Raw genomic sequence first — 22,949 nt, forward strand, 5'->3', positions numbered from 1 at the left:
CCTGATGAGTCCCCAGGAGAGGCTGATACTGCCAGTTCAAGGGCCACACCTGGACAACCTCTGCTGTCGGGCCAACCTCCCTACCTGGGAGTGGCTGGAGGCGGGGGCAGGGCACTCCTCAGGTGAAGAAATTAAGCTCTCACAGATATGATGTAATGCCTGGCAGTCACGCAGGCACTAAGAGATTTCTCTAACTCCAAAACCCACACTACTTCTGTTATCCAAGTGGCCTCTAACCTTTCAGTAGGCTGGCATGTGGTTCACACACCCAGCACCCAGCCGTGAGTGACAAACCTCCTTGATTATGAGATTCGAAGCAGGTTTTTTTTTTAATTAGTTTATTTTCTATTTTTTAACTTTACAAGATTGTATTTGTTTTGCCATACATTAACATGAATCCACCATGGGTGTACATGTTTTACCCTTCCAGAACCCCCCTTCCACCTCCCTCCCCATCCCATTCCTTCAGGTCATCCTGGTGCACCAGCCCCCAGCACCCTGTATCATGCGTCGAACCTGGACTGGCGATTCGTTTCACATATGATAATTTACATGCTTCAATGCCATTCTCCCATATCCTCCCACCTTCGCCCTCTCCCATAGAGTCCATAATACTGTTCTATTTATCTGTGTCTCTTTTGATGTCTCACATTCAGGGTTATCTTTACCGACTGACTAAATACCATATATATGTGTTAGTATACTGTATTGGTATTTTTCTTTCTGGCTTACTTCACTCTGTATAATAGGCTCCAGTTTCAGGAGGGAACTTCATACCATCCAAGCTTTCAGTCTAACACCCCATAGGCACCAGCCCCAACCACTCCAGAGTCAGCACCCTCACCACATACTTGACACCTCTCACTGATCCTGAAAACTCAACCGGTGAAAATCCCTTAGCGTGAAAATTAAATTTTATCTGAAGAGTCTATTTATCCCAGAACACAGGAGGTCAATTAAAATTGAAAGTTGTGACCGAAGGAAAAATAAGACAATTACCAACCTCTTCTACGAGATGGTCATCTGGGTCATAGTCCTTCAGATTAATCATTGCCACAGGCAGTTTGAGGGAGCTAAGTGCTTCAGCCAGAATTGTCGCAAATCCCTAATTGGAGGGGGAAAAAAAATCAAATACAGTCTCCAATAAACTAAATAAGTGAAAAATACAGTCTTCATTTACTCCTGTTGGCCAGGGAAGGAGACATTTATCAGGAAAAACTTTCCCAGTGACTGACAGTTATCACCTTAAGCACACACACTATTCTCACTTCTACTGTTTTCTTGAGCATCTTTACAGAGATCAATCATTCAACTGTGCTGTTCCCGCTCTACAAGTACACAGATGGGAGTTGATCTCAATTGGCTTTCTGATATTCAGGCTGCTTTGCCCTTCTACAATAAACATATAGACGGAGAAGAAATACTAAAGAGGGGCTAGAATGGGAAATATGAGAACTGCAAACACGATTCTGGAAGAGAGAAACCAAACAGAAGTAGATTGACAGGCAGAAGAAAGCCTCAGGGGAAATAAAACCAGAAGGGACTCTGGGATCTGTCAGTCACTATGACAAAAATGGGAGGGAGCCGTGGGCCACAAAAGAACCAGTCAGCAGAGAACCTATACGTGGGACCAGGGAACCTAGAGCTGCCGTATGCGTTCACCTTTTACCTCCAGGCGGACTGCGGCAAGCTCTTTTCCAAACAAAATGAATCAATGTTTGGAGAAGGCTACAACTTCTAGCCAGATGTTGGCACCCCAGGAAAAACCTGCTCCTCTTTCTGACTTGGTAGCCTAATACTTGGCTCACCACCTGCCAGGACTAAAGCTAAGCCTGCTCTACAGGGATCAGCAGACTAAGGCCTGCAGGCAAAACCCAGCTCTCTGTCTTTACAAGTGAAGGTTACTGGAATACCTATTGCTCAGATGGTAAAGAATCTGCCTGCCATGTGGGAGACCCGGGTTCAATCCCTGAGTCGGGAAGATCCCCTGGAGAAGGGAATGGCAGCCCACTCCAGTATTCTTGCTTGGAGAATCCCATGGACAGAGGAGCCTGGCAAGTTTCAGTCCATGGGATCTCAAAGAGTTGGACACAACCGAGTGATGAACACTACTGCGATACAGTCATGCTCATTTATTTACAAATTATCCATGGCCTCCTCCCCAAGGCATCAGCAGAGCTGCACAGCTTCAGCAAAGACCATACAGTTTGTAAAATCTAAAAAAATACATGTCAAATAAAATATCTAGCCCTTTACAGAAAAACCCTGATAAACAGAACTGAAAGCTCTAGCTATCATGATCCCTTGAGAGAGAAGTGAGTGCAGATAAAGACACAGTCTGAAGAACTGTACCCTAAGATGCTCCTATCTTCGGAGGGCAAAGAAGATGGGTAGAAATCTGCCAATGATAGTGAGGAAGGTGAGCCTCAGCATTGGAGGAGGAGAACCTAGAGACGAGTGTCCCAAAGTTCAGGGAAGAAAGTATGTCAACAAGCAAGGCATTGTCGTGCAGGTAACACGTCAAGGAAGATGAAGACTGAGGATGAATTAGCCACCTGCAAGTCACTGGGAACAGGCTGGGGCGCGTAAGCCTACCTGGAGTGGGTCAAGAAAAACAGGAGAACAAAGACCAGAGATGGCAAGCACAGATAACACTTTCAAGGAATAATACGTGTATACACACACTAAAAAAATCAAGGTGGTAGTTAGAGGAGGATGTGAGGCCAATAGGCAATAGGTCACATGGCATACCCTGACCTACCTCGCACAGAGCATCCAGCGAGAACTTACAACTGGAGAAAACAAATCTATTTGGAGTTGAGAAAATCCACACCAGTTACCCCATCATTTCAGCCCCAATAGGAACATAAAACCACGGATCACCAAGACCATGATGAGAACAAGCAGCAAGAAAGAGAAATATCAGCAGCAGAAACTCTGAGGAAGTGGCTAAATCAAGGAACCGACAAAGGAACTCACTGAAATATATTTTTAAATTATGAAACAGATGCTATAAAAATTGCACAGGATGGAATTCTTACAATTAAAAACATTATAACCAACCTAAGACGTTTTTAAAAAAGGTTCGGGGGACTTCCCTGGCGGTCCAGTGGCTAAGACGCCACACTCCCGATGCAGGGGGCCCGGATTTAATCTTTAGTCAGAGAACTAGACCCCACATATCCAAATGAAGATCCCGCATGCCTCAACCAAGACCCAGCTCAGCCAAATAAATAAATAAATAAAGTTTTTAAAGGTTTGGAGTTGAAATTCAAGAAAAAGTATGAGAGAAAGGATATGAAATGCAGTATGCATGCATACTAAGACACTTCAGTCGTATTCAACTCTCTGCAACGCTATGGACTGTAGCCCGCCAGGATCCTCTGTCCATGGGATTTTCCAGGCAAGAATACTGGAGTGTGTTGCCATGCTCTCCTCCAGGGGATCTTTCCAACCCAGGGATCGAACCTGCAACTCTTACATCTCCTGCATTGGGAGGCGGGTTCTTTACCACTGTGACTCCCTTGAAACACAGACCATCCAAAAGGCCCGACATCCAACAGAGTCCCAGAAATAAAGAACAGAGAAAACAGAAGGGAAAAAAAAGTTGACCCAAGAAATATTACCAGAATTAATGCACACAAAATCTCCAAAACAAAACAGCACAAGTATCCAACACAGTGTCTGAAAAAGACCCACCCTAGACCCCGTCTCACACAAGCGCCAAACATCAAGGACAAACAAATGATTCTAAAAGCTTCCAGGAACAACAACCCCCCCCAAAAAAAAATTCATCTACGAAGGAATGAGGCGACCAGCCTCCTCTTTAGCAACACTACCTGCTAAAGACAAGGAAGTGATACTGTCAAAGCTGGAAGGAAAAACTTTTGACCGAGTCTTCTATACTCAGCCAAATATGAATCGACCAAATGTGAAAAACAAACAGAGAAATTCAGATGGCACACCTTCAAGGAGGGCCATTGAACTCATATCAACTATGTGGGCAACAATATTAGGCCGCTGAGATCTGAGGAACTGACTGATAAAAGGAGTCAATAACTTTTATCTAATTGGAATAAATCTAGAAACGTGGCCCAGCAGGTTCAAGAAATAACCCTCAGAGGAACTAAAAATATAAATAGTTAAAATAGATTCTCCGAAGTGTACTTTCATTATGAACCCTCTGTATGCATGGATTTGTTACTACCTGCAAGTATTAACTGGATCTTTTTTAAAAAATGTAAAAGCATGCATAAAAGAGGCTAGGAATGAGCTCTTTAATGAGAAACAAAAAAAGGACTCTGTTTTGGCAGCCCAGATGCCTTTCTTACTTTTCTTCCTGTTTCATGCTCTGTTGCTTACAGCTGAACTGAATTATAAGTGACCTTCAATTAGGATACGCAGCACAAAGTACTGAAAACCTTTTAAAAAGTAGTATTCTACAAAATATACACAAGAGGGCAGTAAAACTCTCTATAATACTCTACCAAAATAGTGACTTGAAATTTTCAATTTATTTTCATGTTAGCCTTAGATTCTTTTCCTAGAAAGCAATAAACATCTGTGACTTTCATAACAAAACAAGCAGGCAGCATTCAGATACAACTAAAGCATCTTTCAGCTCTACATCTGCATTTTGTATCTATACAGTATTCAACATATATCATTAATACTTTTAACACTGTTAGAAATCAAAATAGATTTTAATTAAATAGATGTGTGAAGTTGTGAACATCAGGGCCCATACTGGACACTACTGCTGCCATTTCTCACTAGTCTCTACTTCTATTGCCAATAATGGACTTGGAACACCAAGTCTCCATTCTGCTGAGCAGAAGCAAGTTTCAGAACAAAGACCCTGCAAGACAGTGGCCGCCAGACATTAAAGAACACTTTTCAGAGATTATCTTAAAAGATCAGGAGACCCAAGGAAAAGTGTCATATAAAGTTCTTACCTTCGCTGTGCCAGTCTGAGAACCATAAAATATCTTCACTCCAGACACAAAGACTTCCTTCTTTGGACGAGAGAGATAGCCATTCGTCATCAAATCCTGAGGTGCTTTTGGAACGGTTTTCTCCTGTGAGTTCTTGTTCTTGAAATAAACACAAAATCCACCAAGTTTCAATCTTCTCCCAACTTCATTAGGGATGAACATTAGCTCAGATACTGACTCATTTTATTATTCTCTTGATCTTTCGATTGTACTCCTCAAATATTGACTCCTTGATATAATTAGGTTCTTTAAAACCATGGACCACATTTCTTAAGACTATAATGATTCCCATTCCCTCCAGGATAAAACTACACATACTTTCACCTATAATGTGTTTTAGTGGAGTAATAGTACAAGTTTATTTTCTGATTCTAATTAATGGAAAGAAAAGAGACTACTATCCCTTAAAGGTGCTGAGCAGATTTTCGGTATTTGCAAAATTTAATTTTTCATTACAAAATCCTCCTGTATCTTAAGAATGCGATGTCCGCAGTCCAGCAAAGAAAAGCTAAATAACTTAGTCTATAAAAATTGACAAGAGGGACTTCCCTGGTAGGCCAGTGGCTAGGACTCTGAGCTCCCAATGCAGGGGGCCCCTGTTCAATCCCTGGTCAGGGAACTAGATCCCACATGCCACAACTAAGACCCAGTGCAGCCAAACAAATAAATAAAAACATTTTTTTTAATTGACAAGAAAAAATTGGGGGCATGAAAAAAGTAATGCTAGAGACCAAATATGAAAGTAATCAAAAGTTCTTTTTAGAATTTCCATATTTTTCTGGAAGCCTTAGAAAATCTGCACTCTGAAGTCTCTATAAAATCTGATGCCAAATACTGTCCTGTAAAAAAAACCAAAAAAAACTCCACTCACCTGCTTCCTGATGACAATCTGGAAACAAATCCAAAGGCTAAAACCAAAGGCAAAGCCCAAGTATATGTAAAACCTGTTTATCCATAACGATATTAAAGGTGAGGAGAAGTCCCAAGTATCCAAAGCGAGATCTAAATTTAAAATGATCCATGTAAACAATTATATTTATAAAGTTACACATACAATGATGCCCATCCTTATAAGCATTATAAAAGAAAAAGAAAAGCCAATCTTCATATTCAAAAACCCTGCTCAGAAATCTATAAAAAGCAACTCTAATAAAACAACACATACACATTATGTGATAACATGACATAATTACCATAATGATAAAATGCTAATTCAAAAAATAAAAAATTTTATTTTAATTTAGATATAGCATTTGGAAGGAAAGGAATATAAAGTCAAAACACTGTATTTGGAATTATGAGTTAACTTTTCTTTTTGTTAGCTGCTCCATCAGAAAAGCTTAAAATAATACTAAAAGTATTCCTTTTTTTTTCTAATTTTATTCTTAGAGACCCAAAGCTACTTGCAAAGGATTCTCAAATAACTGACCTCAAGCCTCACAGTTTCTAAGGGAGATTTGGATGGACCTGGCCTCAAAAGCTGAGTCTGGGGGCAACTTCAAAAGACGAAGTCTAAAATTTGGGGCTTACAGGTGCCACTCCGCCCTGGAAAGGACCAAAAGTCCTCAACACACGTGGGTAATGGGGAAAGGCAGTTTTCTCTGCGTTTTACCTGAGGACAGAAGCACAATTCTAAATTCATCTCCTAGCCTCCAAAAGCAAAAGCCAGGTCACAAGCAGGGATCTGTCCTCCCAAGCGCCCAGCGGCGCCGATCCTGGCCGGAAAAGGGCAACACATTCTAGAGGAAGGGGCCCGAGGGTCTCAGAAAAATGATTTCCTCCCTTCCTGGCCCCACGAAACTTGCCCGTCTGGGGCCCTTACCCATTCTCCTCAGAGCCTGAGCCCTGCGGCCCGACAAGAGACCAGGTCTGTGGACCTAAGAAACTTAAAAGTCCGGTGTGAATACTGGGAGGCCGCAACAACTACCTCGCAGCACTAGCTGTGTGTCCGGAGGCAGAGGCGCTGAGGACAGCCATGCCAGTTGCAGATCGTCCCGATTGGCTCAGAGGGGGAAGGGGCGGGCCGAGGGGAAAGCTCCGCCCAGAGTTCGGTGGGAGAAAGCCAGAGCCCTCCGGGCCCTGCTCGGATTGGCTCAGAGGATAAAGGGGCGGGCCCACAGGAAAGCACCGCCCAGAGCTTCGGGCGAGTAAGCAGGAGGGGTCCCAGCCCCAAACAAATGACACTGAGGAAGGCCTGGGTGCGGACAAAGCGGGGTTGGATGATGAGAGTTGTTCAGTCGCTCAGTCACGTCCTACTCTTTGCGACCCCATTAACTGCAGCACGCCAGGCTTCCTTCCCTTCGCTATCTCCCCGAGTTTGCTCAAATTCATCTCCATTGAGTCGATGATACCATCCAATCATCTCATCCTCGGTCTTCCCCCTTCTCCTCCAGCCCTCAATCTTTCCCAGCATCAGGGTCTTTTGCAGAGAGTCGGCTGTTTGCATCAGGCAGCCAAAGTACTGGAGCTTCAGCATCAATCCTTCCAACTGATATATTATATCCAACTGATATATATACTCCTTCCAACTGATATATACCAATACTCAGGGTTGATTTCCTTTAGGATGGACTGGTTGGATCTCCTTGCTGTCTAAGGGACTCAAGAGTCTTCTCCAGCACCACAGTTCAAAAGCATCAATTCTTTGGCACTCGGCCTTCTTTAAGCTCCAACTCTCAGATCAGTACATGACTACTGGAAAAACAGGAGTAGTTTGGGGTGGAGGGAAGGTTGGAGGGGCGAGAGAAGAGGTCTGCGTTAATAGACCAAGGGCATCATCAACCGAATGCGAGGTGTGAGCCCGTTTGAATCTCAATTGAAACACACCGACTGTAAAAAGTCATTATTTATTTAGGGGAAAATTAATTATGGACTGGCTAGGAGATGCTATTAAGGAATTATAGTTAATCTTGTTGGATGTATCTGCTGGAAATTTAGCTAACCTTATGACGATTTGCCTTAATATACTCCAACAAAAAAAATGAGGGAGAACGAAACAAGAACGGCAAAATGTTGATAACTGTTGAAGCGGGGTGATGGGTACATGGCAGTTCACTACACTATTTTCTCTACGTTTTTGGTGTTAAACTTTTTCCAACGTGAAAGGTTAAGATGGACCCTGAAATCGGCGGAACTGTGAGGCGTCGGGCACTGAGTTTCCACCCGGTCACCAAACTTCGGCTCCACCAACCAATCGGAGTTCTTTCGTTGGAGAAAGAACAGTACGTCAAGAAAGAGCGCCTCTCTTTCCCGGCGCGGAACAATGCCGTAAAAGTCAAAATGCGCCGACATTATTGGTCCCTCTTCCTCGCAACACCTGACGCCTGCGCAATAAGTTGGGTGGCTGTATTGTGGCGGCCGGATTAGTTACGGCGCCGCGCAGTCTGCGGGCGTTACCGTGCCGCGCGCCGGCGGGTGGTTACATCTAGGCGCGGGTGGCCCTGTGGCCGGCGGCGCGGGCCTGCCTTGGTTCGGCGGCCCCAAGATCTGTGAGCGGCCAAGATGTCGATCTTCACCCCCACAAACCAGATCCGCCTGACCAATGTGGCCGTGGTACGGATGAAGCGAGCCGGGAAGCGCTTCGAAATCGCCTGCTACAAAAACAAGGTCGTGGGCTGGCGGAGCGGCGTGTGAGTGACCTTCTCCCTCTGGGCCTTGGCCGGAGCGGGTAGCCTCGGAGGCAGCCTCCCTTTGGTCGTCTAATGAACCGGCCAAACTGGGGTCTTATCAGCGAAGGAGATTAGGAAACTTACTCCTGCTGCCTAGGCTTCGCGTCTAAACCAAATGTTCCCTTTTGGGAACATGTTGGTTGTTTTGGTTTGGGGTTGGTTTTACTTTGCTTTGTTGGTGTCATAAAAGCTACAGCCAAGAAACCTCCATAATCGGGGTCCTTTTCTCAAAATAATGATCAAGGCAAAGGGCGTAGTCTTCCAGGTACTTCTGCAGTTTGTGCGTCTGTCACAGTTCTCTGCCCAGTAGTTTCCCCAAAGTGCGTAGCGTCTTCACTGCTGCCATCTAGGGATCGGAATTCCTTGGCACTAGCCGGACCCCACCCTTTAGTGATTCACCCATATTCCCAGGACGGTTTTCCCCTATCAGTGAAAGCGAATCCAAACGGAGTTCTGGATTTTGAAAATGTCCCCTGGGCACCGAGAGTCATTTAGGAGTATCTGTTGTTTCTTACTGTATCATTGCTCGTCTTGTCTTTTAAGTGTGAATGAACGTCCAAGTTTCAAGAGTACTCACGTAGGACTTTCTCTTCTATCCTCACAAGGGAAAAAGACCTTGATGAAGTGCTACAGACCCACTCAGTGTTTGTAAATGTCTCCAAGGGTCAGGTTGCAAAGAAGGAAGATCTCATCAGTGCATTTGGAACAGATGACCAGACTGAAATCTGTAAGCAGGTGAGTTCTCAGGGCCGCAGCATCATTGACCCTGATATCCATTAGCACTAGGTATTGTGTTACAGGTATGTTAAGCTTTAACAATGTACTATTTTTTTTTGTAGTGAACATTTACTTTGCAATAATTTGATCTGTACAACATCACTTTTAATAATTCAGGACATGGATTTTTTTTTTTTTATATTTATTTATTTGGCTGTGTTGGGTCTTAATTGCATCACAGGCTTAGTTGATCAGTGGCATGGGGGATCTTCCCCCATCAGGGAACAAACCTGCACCCCCTGCATTGCAAGGCACACTCTTGACCATTGGACCACCATGGAAGTCCCAGGACATGGGTATTTTTTGCAAAAGCCTCTGGAAATTAGATTATCTGCTAAACTGCCTTTTTTTGTCCACTTATATATTTATTTAGTGTAATAAACCTGAAAAGAGAACTTCTTTTCAAGTATTTCATCATTTCCACCCTCTGCTAAGATTGCCTTTACCCTTTCCCGCATCTAAATAAGTAAGATTTCAAAACAAGGTAATCCAGTGCCTCCTTTAGGCATAGCTCAAATTATTACCAAATATCAGTAGCTGAAGAGGATGAAATTTAATTTTCTCCCCCAGTATTTCATTCCTGTGGTTAGTTAACAAATAGTGTGGAACAAAGACATTGCTTTCTTAAACTTGTTGGGTTTGTTGTTTGGTTTTTTTTTTTAAGATTTTGACTAAAGGAGAGGTTCAGGTATCAGATAAAGAACGGCATACACAGCTGGAGCAGATGTTTAGGGACATTGCAACTATTGTGGCTGACAAATGTGTGAACCCTGAAACAAAGAGACCATACACCGTTATCCTTATTGAGAGAGCCATGAAGGACATCCACTATTCAGTCAAACCCAACAAGAGCACGAAACAGCAGGTGAGTTGTTTTATATATATATATATATAATTTATAATTTTATTTACTTTTATTTTTGGCTGTGCTGGGTCTTTGTTGCTGTGCATGCTTTCCTCTAGTTTCAGTGCATGGGCTTCTCATTGCAGTGGCTTCTCTTGTTTCAGAGTGTGGGCTCTAGAGCACAAGCTGAATCGCTGTGGCACACAGGCTCAGTTGCTCTGCAGCATGGGATATTCCCAGATCAGGGATCAAACCCATGTCTCCTGCATTTGAATTCTTTACCACTGGGCCATCAGGGAAGTCCAAGGCTTCTCTATATATTTTGGATACTAGTACCCAATCAAATGCATGATTTGCCCATATTTTCTCATATTCTGTGGGTTGTCTTTTCACTTTCTTGATAGTTTTTTGAATCACAAAAGTTTTAGTCTTGAAGTTCAATTTATCTATTTTTTCTCCTGTAGTTGCTAATGTTCTTCATGTCATCTAAAAAACCATTGCCCAGTCCAACTAGAAGGAAACTGCTTCCTCAGTAATGCATCAGAAGAGACAAAGAAGTTACAAACATGTTTGCATTTTGTTTTGATAGGCTTTGGAAGTGATAAAGCAGTTAAAAGAGAACATGAAGATAGAACGTGCTCATATGAGACTTCGGTTCATCCTTCCAGTAAATGAAGGGAAGAAGCTGAAAGAAAAACTCAAGCCGCTGATCAAGGTTATCGAAAGTGAAGACTACGGTCAACAGTTAGAAATTGTAAGATCAGCGTACTCTTGTTTCTTTGCTTCCTCATGACCAAAATAGTTTCTTCTGTAGTCATAAATGTGGCCCAGACATTTAGAAAGTGTAAACAGAAAGACATTTCTAGGAACATCTTAACCTGCTGCTGCTGCTAAGTCGCTTCAGTCGTGTCCGACTCTGTGCGACCCCATAGACGGCAGCCCACCAGGCTCTGCCACCCCTGGGATTCTCCAGGCAAGAATACTGGAGTGGGTTGCCATTTCCTTCTCCAATGCATGAGAGGGAAAAGTGAAAGTGAAGTTGCTCAGTCGTGTCCGACTCTTAGCGACCCCATGGACTGTAGCCTACCAGGCTCCTCCATCCATGGGATTTTCCAGGCAAGAGTCCTGGAGTGGGGTGCCATTGCCTTCTCCGACATCTTAACCTAGAATTAGGTAAAAAAGTCAAGATCTCCGTAGAACCAGATTGTAGTTAAGAACACTTAAGATTTCTTTGTGTTTGTTTTTTAGCTAAATGATTCCCGATAAGGGGATATGGGTCATACTCATTTTTGATGAGCGTATATTTTACAGTGACTCTTCTTTCAGTCTCATTTACCACAGAACATTTTTAAAAAGCAGCAAAAACATCATGTCTTTGGGTCCTCACCCCACAGCTTCAGATAACATGTAAATTTAGCTGTCTGCAAACCCACAGCTTAGCGCTTTACAGCTTCCTGACAAATAAATGAGCTCTAGAGCAGGATCTAATGCCTGATGATCTGAAGTGGAGCTGATGTAATAGTAATAGAAATAGACTGTGCAATAAATGTAATGTGCCTGAATCATCCTGAAACCTCCCCACCCCCATCTGTGGAAAAATTATCTTCCACGAAACTCGTCCCAGGTGCCAGAAAGGCTGGGGACTGTTGTACTAGAGGATTGTTGAACTTCCCACTGTAGATGGGAAACAACAAAACCCTCCAAAGTTCTAAAATCTTTGCAAAACTTTGCATGGGGTTTCTAACTAGGCCTTCCACCCCCTTGTTTTTTTTCCCTTCAAATGTGGCTCCAGAGAGATGATTTCATTGAACTATAAATTTCAATGCTAAATTTAGTATGCAGAGGACCACAGCCTTCCAATCCAACCACTTCATTTCACAGCTGAGGAATCGGGAACCATCCTCAATAGGGAAATCAGGGCCTCATCACAGGGGCCTGAGTGCGTGCTGAAGGGCAGAGGCTAGACTAGAAGCTATGCAGTCAGAGACCTGGAAAGTATGGCATATTCATCTCAGAGCAAGTTACAGCTTCGTCACTTACAGCTGATGCACTCTGTTGTACAACAGAGACTAATACAACGTTGTACAGCAACTATACTCCAATTTAAAAAAACGTTTTTTGAAAATGAAAGAAAAGTTACAGCTGTGTCCATTGTGTCGTACCCCTCTGCCTCGTGTGGCCAGCAGCTGTTTTCCATGTTTCAGGTGTGTCTCATTGACCCCGGCTGCTTCAGAGAAATCGATGAGCTCATAAAGAAGGAGACAAAAGGCAAGGGCTCCTTGGAAGTACTCAACTTGAAAGACGTGGAAGAAGGAGACGAGAAATTCGAGTGACCGTCACCCCCTTCAGCTGTCAAACACTAAAGCGTTTTCATTTCCCAGAGTCCCATTTTCTTTGTGTGATCAGCCAAATACTTGTTCAGATGAGTTGCCGTTTTGCATCTTTGTGGCAAACGTGTACCCAAAAAGACGTTCCTCAGTAAGTATGATGATGTGGGATTCATTTAGTTTTAATTATAAAATGGGGTTTTAGGTAAAAGTGAAAATCCAAGATAAGAAGTCCAGCGAAGCATTCAGTTGCTGCCTCATGCCTTTGTAGCTTTCCTGGGTGAAAGTTACTTGAGACAACTCTTTCGGATAAAAAGTTAAATTTTGTACATTGTAAGAAATTAACTTTAGGAGGGTATATCTGTATGACAGAAAAGGATGATTTGCCAAAAAAAAAAAAAAGAATGTCTTATTTCTACTTAATGAAATGCGTGTTTGGGGGTAACTGTATCATGACATAATATAAAACTTGGATGATGACTTCCTGATTTTCAGAAAAATAGATATATGATGACTGCAGGACTTAATATTCATCAAACATGCTGCCATAACCTAGATTATTCTTGGTAAAATATAGAGTCATTTATTTCTAATTCTTAAAGTTTATAATATATATTATTAGAGCTGAAATCTTATGTAATAAATAAACCACTTTTTATTTTTGTTAAGCTATGGCTTATATTTCTAGACAGCTTCCTAACTCCCTTTCTTTTCTCTGCCTTTAGTCTGGTAGGATGGGCGAGTATGGGCAAGTCCTTAGCAGGATTAAACTTGTTTGTTTGGGGGGGAGGGGTTGTTCGAGGCAGGCCTGTTCTGTTAAATACCTGGTAAATCTTACTGAAAATAATTTGGGATATAGCGAGTATTAGTATTCGAGCACTTAAATAGACAACATAAAAGTCGTTTAAAATCTGCTTATCCTCAAAAGAGATAGTCTAGAACACAAAGTAGCGTTTCACTCAAAATAAATATACAGATCAGATGTATTTTATGGACTGAAGTATTTTTAAGTGAAAAATATTTCTTGACCTAAGCAGGTCTTTATTGGTTTTATAAGCACATAGAATTCACTGCTAATACAAGCTCTCAGAAGTGCCCCCATTTTACAAAAACTTCAGTTGAAATGATGAACTCAGAATTTTTTCTCATAACGTTAGAAGAAATATTTTTGTTGTTGAATAACGTGGGACACATGCTGAAATTGAAATACTGTTCTGATACAGTCTTCAAGACCCTCCTCACTGATTCCATTTTACTTACATTATTTGATTTTTATGAAGATAATCGAAACTTGAAATCCTGGAAAGAAATTTGAACCAATGAGGTTTACATTTTTTATTTCTAGCTTAAACAGATAAAGCAATATTTCAGATCAGAAGTCATAATTGCTAAAAATGTTCAACAGCTGCATATCAAGGAGAAAAAGATAAATGTTACTACAACACTGCCTTAAGTTTTTCCCATTCTCATACTCATTTCTTCTAAAAAGCTGGAACTTCAAGAAATGTCAAATGTAGACCAATCTGAGTCATGTTTCTGAACCTATGACAAATAAAAAAATGTTTACCTTATATTAATTTCATTATTCAAAAATAATTTAAAAGTTTGGTTCGTAATCATTTTCCCAGTACTACTGCTATAATGGACTACCGTAAAGATTATTGGTTTATTTTGTTTTTTCAATGCAAGCTTTACTGTGTACATTTGGTCAGGATGACATTCAAAATTCAGCCTCTTCTATTTTCAGAGCTTTTTTCTTTTTCTTATTATTTTTCTAATGTTTATTTATTTGGCTGCACCAGGTCTCTATGGCATGCAGGATCTTCTGTTGCAGCATACGAACGTTTAGTTGCAGCATGTGGACCCTAGTTCCCTGACCAGGGATTGAACCTGGGCACTGTGCCTTGGGAGCATAGCGTCTTAGTCACTGGACCCCCAGGGAAGTCCCAGAGCTTTTTTGTTTGAAGCTTCCCTTATTCCTATACACAATTATTTGCTCCAGCCTATGGAACCTCATATATTGTGAAATTCCCCATTTGGCCTTGATTTTTGCCCAACTGTGTGTTCTAGAGAGGGCTTCCCAAGTGGCTCAGCGGTAAAGAATCCGTCCACCAATGCAGGAGATGCAAGAGCCACAGGATTGATCCCTGGGTCAGGAAGTTCCCCTGGAGGAGGAAATGGCATCTCACTCCAGTATTCTTGCCTGGAAAATTCCATGGACAGAGGAGCCTGGCGGGCTACAGTCCATGGGGTCGAAAAAGTCAGACACGACTGAGCGCACACACAGCGTTACAAAGAACTGCTTAACGTCTGCCTGGCACGCTAGACGGTGAGCAGCTCAAGGGCAGGAGACGAGCCAGCTCTGTGTGTCCCACCATGGTTTGGACCTCGTAATTGTAGAGTAAACGTCTGGGGAGTATAATAAGCATACTCTCAGTGGGGGTTCATGCCATCAGAAGTGAGGATGAGTAATGACAAATTTGGCTGACTGGTGACTTTTTCAAATCCATCAGTAAAGCTCAATTGAGTTTTGTCAGCTAAGCCAGAGCTTCCATTGTCCATACTCATGCATGCTGGCATGCTGCCGATGGTTTCTGTCTGCGCATATCCCCTCAGCCCTCAGGGCTTTTATATCTGCCAGCAAGCAGCCTGTCACATTGACCCCACAGTGTCATACGCACACATGCCCTGGGCTGTGATGGGGGGAGATAGGTCAGTACTCATTGCTGTAAGCAGAAGCCACACACTCGATTTTACCCTGCATGCTACCCTCAAGCCCCTCATCTTGAGGTCCCTATGATTTTGGTAGTCATAAGTTTCCTTGTCTAGAGATTTTTGCCTACCTGCTCTTAAATGACTGAAATGCAACCAACTGATTATTTGAAAATACTTTTTTGCTGCTACATATTAGGGGTGGTCATGTATACCTAGTTGGCCAGTAACAGCATTTAATGGCTGAGATGATGGAGGTCATTGATTTTCATCTACACATGTATGTTAATAGTACCTACAAAATTAGCAAGTCTAAATGTAATTTTGTAGCAGCAGCAATTCTTGTGAGCTAAAAGTACAGCCCAGGCTCATTCTTTACCAGCTCGAATACTTCAAAAATGGTTTTACAACACTCTGAGCATGCGTACTTAAAGGAGCTCAAGACCCCTTCCAAATACCTCAGGAAGAGTCATCAGTATCACCAAATTCCTACATGTTTTCAGTTGGCAGAGAATGGAGATAAGTGGATTTTGGAGGAACTGAAAAGAACAGAGTCATTTTTACTGCAGAAAGGAGCAGATCTGTCTTCTACACTCAATGCCATTCATATCTTAGGAGATTTTTCCATGTGGTGGTACACTTGAATGCCAAAAGATTCTTGAGTGGCACTTTTCCTGGCAGATAAGCGTAGTTTACATACTTTTCAAGGGAAAAGGGCCACAAGCTTACTTATCACTATCATGCAGAAACAGAAAGGATGAAGACTAGGAATCTTGCATGTAATCAAGGAATCTTGCAGGTAAAATAGTTTGTGGATTTAAAGTTAAAACTTTGCAGATTATAGGAGGGTTTTGGACATACATAGGCATGACAAAAGGGAATAGTAAAGAAAACATTTCGTGGGATTTCCCTGGTGGTCCAGTGGTTAACAATCTGCCTTGCAATGCACGGGACCTGGGTTCGATCCCTGGTCAGGGAACCAGGATCCCATATGCTGTGGTAAGCAACTAAGCCCACGTGCACACGGCAACTACCGAGTGCATGTCCCACAGCTAGAGAGCCTGCATGCTGCGACAAAAGATCCCTCATGATGCAACTAAAACCCAATGCAGCCAAATAATTTTTTTCATTGTAGCATTATTTATTTTAATTGGAAGATAATTACAATATTGTGATGGTTTTTGCTGTATATCAGTATGAATCAACCATAGGCATACATGTGTCTCCTCCCTCCTGAACCCGCCTCCCACCTCCTTCCCCAACGCATCCTTCCAGGTTGTAACAGAGCACCGACTTTGGGTTCCCTTAATGTATTTCTCAGTAAAATTTATATAAAGAGAGAATTGTGTAAAGCTTGAATGATAACTGCTTAATTTTCTCGGCGACATGGTGACTGTCAGGAGTTCAGTAATTGGGTTGAACATGCTGACATAATTAAGGTTTCATAGTATAGGATATTACTTTTAAAAGGGCTTGTCATCTCTGCAGTTGGGATATTTCTTATGAGTAAAAACAATTAAAGAACTATACCACTATGTAAATAGGATCATCCCTGTTACCAGTCAAGCAAAAGCAGTGAGATGGATCTTCTCCAGATACAGAGGGTATAACTTGAAATTTTCATGAAACTTACTTTGGGGGCCCCTCTAAGAGAGACAGACATCTTCCAGAGCAATGGGAACCAGGTACAATGAAGCCATTCTGACTTCATTCAGGAAAGCTGAATGAGCCTCATATTAAGTGCACATGGATACAGAAGACAAACTTTTTGTATATATGAGCTCCCCAATCCAGAGTCCACAGTGACAAGGGCAATAAGTCACTTGTATTGATTCACCGCAAAACCGCTTCTCACAGGGGCAGCTTTATATATTCTTGGGTCAAAAAGGTCAGAAATTTATTTAAAGTAGTTCATTCTCCCAAACAACCCAGGGAAGCTGTTTAGTTCTCATTAAAACATTTGTACCCAAACTACAAAATCCTTACTGTCAACAGTAGTCCCAGAGTTTGAAAGCAATAGCCTAAGAATTTTTATTAAATGTTTAGTATAAGACTTAAAATATTTAGAAAATTTTAATGGAATGTTTGCGCTCCCACCTACCTGTTGAAACAACTTCAAAATTACTACCAAATCACCGTTGTTGTTTAGTCGCTAAGTGGTGTCCGACTCTTTTGGGACCCCATGTACTGTAGCCTGCCATGTCCCTCTGTCCATGGAATTCTCCAGGAAAGAATACTGGAGTGGGTTGCCATTTCCTTCTCCAGGGGATCTTCACAACCCAGGGATCGAACCTGCATTGGACCAAAATCACTGTGGCTGTCATATAAGAGTCTAGAAGAAAGTCTGGATAAGGATTGCCCAGACAATTTTGAAAAAGATTAATCAAAAGGAAATTGTCTCACCAAATAATAAAACTTTTAAGTAACTATGATCAAGCCAACATAGAATTGGCAATATAGAATAAGACATATCCATCAATACTCGAGAGGCCAGAGGTGTGGACCCTAGACCCCAAATAGATGAAAATATGAAATGCAACTCCAGTAAGCAGAAATGTGCCCCTACTCATACACCCACCACACCAAAAGATGCCCATGCCCTGATCTCTGGAATCTGTGAATATATATTCTTAATATGCAAAAGACATTTTGCAGATGGACTTAAGGTTACCTTAAAATAGGGAAATTACCCTGAATTATCCAAGTGTAACCAATTATCCCAGTGTGACCACCTGAGCTCTTAAAAATGAACAAGGAGTACTTCCCTCCATCCCTGATCAAGGAACTAAGGCCCCACCTGTTGCAGGGTGTGGGAACTAAGGCCCCACCTGTTGCAGGGTGTGGGAACTAAGGCCCCACCTGTTGCAGGGTGTGGCCAAATGTTTTTTTTGAAAAAGGGAAGCAGAATGAGCAGTTCAAGGAAAGGAAGGGAGAAGGGGCAGGAGAGATTAGGACCCTGAGAGGCACTCCACCCACCGCTGCTGGTGTCCACGATGGAGGAATGGGACCATGACCCAGGTAATCCGGGAAGCTTCCAGAAGCTGGGAAGGACCCCCAGCTGACAGCCATCAAGGAAACGGGGACCCGAAAAGAACTAAATTCTACCAACAACCTGAGTGAGGAATTGGATTCTCCCTTAGGGCTCGCAGGACGGAACACAGCTGACCCTGGGAAGTTAGCCTAATGAGATCTGAACTGGGCTTCTGACACGCTGAACCGTAAGGTAACAAGTTTATGCATTTGTTGTTGTTTTGTTGTGTTTTGTTTTTTCAGGGTGGCATGTGGGATCTCGAACTCCCCATCAGGGATTAAACCCACACCCCTGGCGTTGGAAGCACAAAAGTAGTAGAAACTATAGATTATGGATGTTTCAGTATGACAAGCATAAAGGGCTGATTTGCTTAAAGACATCTGCACAGTTGGCTAACAGAACTAAACTACATCATAAGATAAAGAATATTAATTTTACTTGAATTATAGAACTAAGTATAAAAATAAACACATGAGAAAATGTAGAAAATAAAGTGTTAGAAAATATAGGAAAATATTTAACCTAAGAGTAAAAGAGACTTTTATAAAGGAAACCTAGAAATTACAAAGGAAAATACTAAAGGATTTAACCACGTAAAAAAGTGAAATTTCTGACTTCAAGAAAGCATAGAGAAAATATAATTGCAAGAAAATACATACAGTATTTAAGACAGGTGGCATGTCGACAAGTCAGGACAAACCAATAAAACGGTCTTATGCTCAACCCCAAGCACTAGAAATAATATGCAAAATAAGATGGTCAACTTCTTTCAGAGAAATGTGAAAAATAATTTTCTATCCATCATATTGAGAAAAAGGTAAAAAAAAATTCTGATGGTGGCAAGGATGAGGTGGAACTAACACTTTCACACATTTACTAATGGAAGTATAAATTGCTAGTCTTTTAGGAAAGCAACCTGATGTATCTTAAACAATTTAAATATGTATGCCTTAGATTTAGGTATCTATCCTCCAGAAATAAGTATCTAAATTCAAAGGATATACATGTAAGGATGTTTTCTGCAGTAGAAAACCTGAAAATGACTTAACCATCCATAGCATGTAGTTAAATAAATTGAGATACCTCCTTATCAAGAAGTATTAACATAGTTTTTACAAATGAGAAGTACTTAACCTGTTATCCATGATAATAAAAGGTGGAGGCGAGGTGAGGGGGTGGGCGAAGGGAAATGCGTTATAGAGCAATGAGTTACAGTCTGCTCCCATTCTTACACATTTTGGGGGGTATAGGAGAGAAAGACTTCCTTCTCTTCTGGGTTCGTTTGCTGGTTGGATCATTAAATTGACACAAGACAGATTAAAAGGAGAAAAACAGTTCACACAGGTGGGACCTCATACAAATGTGAGACACAAAGAAGGTGACCAATGCAGGCAGCTTTTGTGCCTTTTAGACAAGAAAACAATACATTTGTGAAGCATTGATAAGAAAGGTTTGAACCTGGGATAGCAAATCAGTGAAGTAACAAGGTTTGTTCATACAGCCTTTGGGGCCCTGAATTCCCTGTTTCCGGTGGTAAGAGTGCCTTCCACCCTCCTGGTACAGGGAGACACATGTCACATGGGAAATTTATTTCCTGCTTTCAGGGGGACAAAAAAAGTCAAATGTCCTTCTTGCACTGACTGTTTCTTAAGTAACTTTAATTCAGAATAATTGATGTGCCCAAGTGGCATATTTTGGGGTGGCATGTCCTACTCCTCTTTCGAGGAAAACCCTTAAATATGTATGTATAGATTGATACGTGTTTGAAAGAACATAGAGGAATCTGTGCAAAGGATGCATATGACTCACAGGCCTACTACAGCCAGCACAATTATTTTTGAAATTAAAAAAGTTTTCAAGAATAAGATAATACTAATTTTAAGCATACCACATGCGTGCTCAGTCATGCCTGACTATTTGCAACCCTATGGACTATAGCCCACCAGGTTCCTGTGTCCATGGGATTTTCCAGGCAACAATGCTGGAGTGGGTTGCCATTTCCTACTCCAGGATCTTTCTGACCCAGGGATCAAACCTGAGTCTCCTGCATTGTAGGCAGATTCTTTACCACTGAGCCCCTTGGGAAGCCAGTGGACCCAATTCCACCCAAGCTGGTGGAATACTAGTGGACCCAAATTATAAGGCAATTTAAAATAATCCAAACATTCAACTTATAAAATAGGAATAAATTGGCAAGGGAGAGACTTCCCTGGTGGCCCAAGGGGTAGGACCCCATGCTTTCAATGCAGGAGACACAGGTTCAATCCCTGGTCCAGGAAGAATCCACATACTATGCAAAAACTAAGCCCATGGGCCACAATTACTGAGCCTGTTCTCTAGAGCCTGCAATCTGCAACTGCTGAAGCCCATGTGCCTAGAGCCCGTGCTTCGCAATAAGAGACGCCACCACAATGAGAAACCGGTGCACCGCAAATACAGAGTAGTGCCCCACTGGCCACAGTTAGAGAAAGCCTGCACACAGCGATGACCCAGCACAACAAAAAATAAATAATTTTTTTAAAAAGAGCATACCCGACATAATATTTATCATGTTCACCTTTTAAATAAGATCTGTCGGTAAACCACAAGCTGTCAATGTTATCGAAAAAGTGAGTACTGGGGTGGGCATTTTTGGGGTCAAGATGCTGGTCCAGTAAGGGTCAGGGGGATTTCTGGCAATAGTTACCATGGGACTCAGTCCAGTCTGGAGGTGATTTGGTTCTGGGCTCCTTGTCTATGGCCTTGGTAAGGAAGTCCATGCTATACTAAATTCAGCAAATATAAGAGATCTTTACTAGGATAATCCTTGTGGCTTGTAGTTGAGCCTCATTCTGGGGGACATTGGAAGTTAGGGGCTTAGCATGAGAGTCTGCAGAGGGTATGACTCTAATGGGACAGGTTCTGATGGGTTCAGGTGAGGAAGAAGTAGGGACAGGTTCAGAGAAAAAGCAAAGTTCAGTGAGAGAATTTGAATGAGGAAGAGGAGGGTAGGAAGGAGGTGGGAATGGAGACAAAGGATGGGAAAGGGGAGAAAGGGGCTTCAAAGGTTTTATTTTTGTCTTCTTTCAATTGTTGGTTCACATTGATTAATTTAGAAATAGTATTTTGTAAAGAGGCAATTTTAGAGTCTCAAATATGCTTAGAAGCCTCAAGATACCAGTTGAAAATGGTGTCCCATTTGTTTTGTTTTATTTTACAGCTTCAGTCTTTTAATCTGGTTCTAAGAGAAGCAAGTCTGAGGAGATCAAAAGTTCCCATAATGGCAATTGGAGTTCTAAATTGTTTTTGGTTAAGTTGGTCCAATTAGTTTAAAATGTGTATATGATTTTTTGTTTTTTTGGTTTGGTTTTTTATTAAAGGGTAGTTGACTTACAATGGGAGAAGGCAATGGCACCCCACTCCAGTACTCTTGCCTGGAAAATCCTATGGACAGAGGAGCCTGGTAGGCTGCAGTCCATGGGGTCACAAAGAGTCGGACATAACTGAGCAACTTCACTTTCACTTTTCACTTTCATGCATTGGAGAAGGAAATGGCAACTCACTCCAGTGTTCTTGGCTGGAGAATCCCAGGGACGGGGGAGCCTGGTGGGCTGCCGTCTATGGGGTTGCACAGAGTCGGACACAACTGAAGTGACTTAGCAGCAGCAGACTTACAATGTAATTTTTGGGTGTACAGCAAAGTGATCCAATTTTTTAGATACACATATGTGTGTACATATATCATTTTCCAAATCTTTTTCATTAGAGGTTATTACAAGATATTGAATATAGTTCCCTGTGCTATACAGTAGGTCCATGTTGTTTATTTTATAACTGCCTGTATCTGTTAATCCAAGCTCCTAATTTGTCCTTCCCCTAGCCCCTTTTCCCTTTGTTAATGACTAGTTTTCTATGTCTGTAAGTCTGTTTCTGTTTTGTAAATAAATTCATTTGTATGATTTTTAGATTCCACACATCAGTTGAGTCACTCACTCATGTTCGACTCTTTGCTACCCCATGGACTGCAACATTCCAGGCTTCCCTGTCCATCACCAACTCCCAGAGTTGGCTCAAACTCATGTCCATATAAGTGATAGCAAAAAATGTGTACAAGTTTTTTAAACATAAAACTTGCTGGGGTCCCAGAAAGAAGACCCTCCTGAGAAAATTTAACAGATTAAGATGCCATTACTCAAATCCAGAAGTTCAGAAAATGAATGAGCACACACCAAAAAGGGCAAACCTTTAAACAGATCCCAAGTAAAACCAGAGCTCACATCTGAGAGGAGACTTACCAAGAGGAAGAAGTCAACTCACAGAAGCAGAGGGCAGAAAGGGCCCAGCTGGGTACCTCCCATGGTTCCAGGGTTGGTTAATTTCTCAGGGGTTTGTCTCCTTTGGACTCAATTTCTGGTCACCACGTAATACTGACCTTTAAAAAAACAAAAGAGTCAGTTATGGTGCCAGCAAAATGAGTTTATTCATGAACTGCAGAGATTGCAATCAGGATACACAAAACACGGCAAACCATGGGCGAGAACAGACTGCAGGGACTTGTTTTTATAGAGGAAAGTGTAACCAAACCAGGGCCTTTTGCCCAATGTGCACGAAGCCAAA

At 42.0% G+C, this 22,949-nt stretch overlaps 2 protein-coding genes across 10 annotated transcripts in view; one reads left to right on the forward strand and one right to left on the reverse strand.

The window, feature by feature from the left end:
• LOC145532619 (S-adenosyl-L-methionine-dependent tRNA 4-demethylwyosine synthase TYW1) overlaps positions 1 to 6,999 on the reverse strand; it is a 147,647-nt gene extending 140,648 nt beyond the window's left edge. For 2 of the 8 annotated variants that reach the window (XM_081558074.1, XM_081558065.1), the window contains exons 1-4: positions 6,922 to 6,999; positions 5,866 to 5,996; positions 4,956 to 5,093; positions 1,004 to 1,105 (exon numbers count right to left, since the gene is read on the reverse strand). Coding sequence is in view for 3 of the 8 variants with exons in the window: in XM_081558065.1 (XP_081414191.1) it covers positions 1,004 to 1,105; positions 4,956 to 5,045 (192 nt within the window). In the remaining 5 variants the exon portion in view is untranslated. Of the gene's footprint in view, positions 1 to 999; positions 1,106 to 4,955; positions 5,094 to 5,865; positions 5,997 to 6,606 lie in introns of all 8 variants that reach the window. The other 6 variants (XM_081558073.1, XM_081558064.1, XM_081558068.1 and 3 more) reach the window with 5 other exon arrangements.
• A 1,322-nt stretch (positions 7,000 to 8,321) lies between these two features.
• On the forward strand, positions 8,322 to 14,181 carry SBDS (SBDS ribosome maturation factor). 2 transcript variants are annotated; one of them, XR_014073439.1, is made up of 6 exons: positions 8,322 to 8,623; positions 9,268 to 9,397; positions 10,104 to 10,304; positions 10,873 to 11,037; positions 12,488 to 12,761; positions 13,956 to 14,181. XR_014073439.1 is itself a non-coding variant. In XM_081558124.1 (5 exons), exons 1-5 carry the CDS (start codon positions 8,496 to 8,498, stop codon positions 12,614 to 12,616), a joined length of 753 nt encoding a protein of 250 aa, XP_081414250.1. In that variant the 5' UTR covers positions 8,322 to 8,495; the 3' UTR covers positions 12,617 to 14,181. The 2 variants fall into 2 exon arrangements, 1 of the variants encoding a protein (XP_081414250.1); XM_081558124.1 differs by having other exon boundaries at positions 12,488 to 14,181.
• Positions 14,182 to 22,949: the final 8,768 nt, after the last annotated feature.

The sequence above is a fragment of the Giraffa tippelskirchi genome, chromosome 13, assembly GCF_054371585.1.
Source record: "Giraffa tippelskirchi isolate mGirTip1 chromosome 13, T2T-mGirTip1v1.2.pri, whole genome shotgun sequence".
Lineage (NCBI taxonomy): Eukaryota > Metazoa > Chordata > Mammalia > Artiodactyla > Giraffidae > Giraffa > Giraffa tippelskirchi.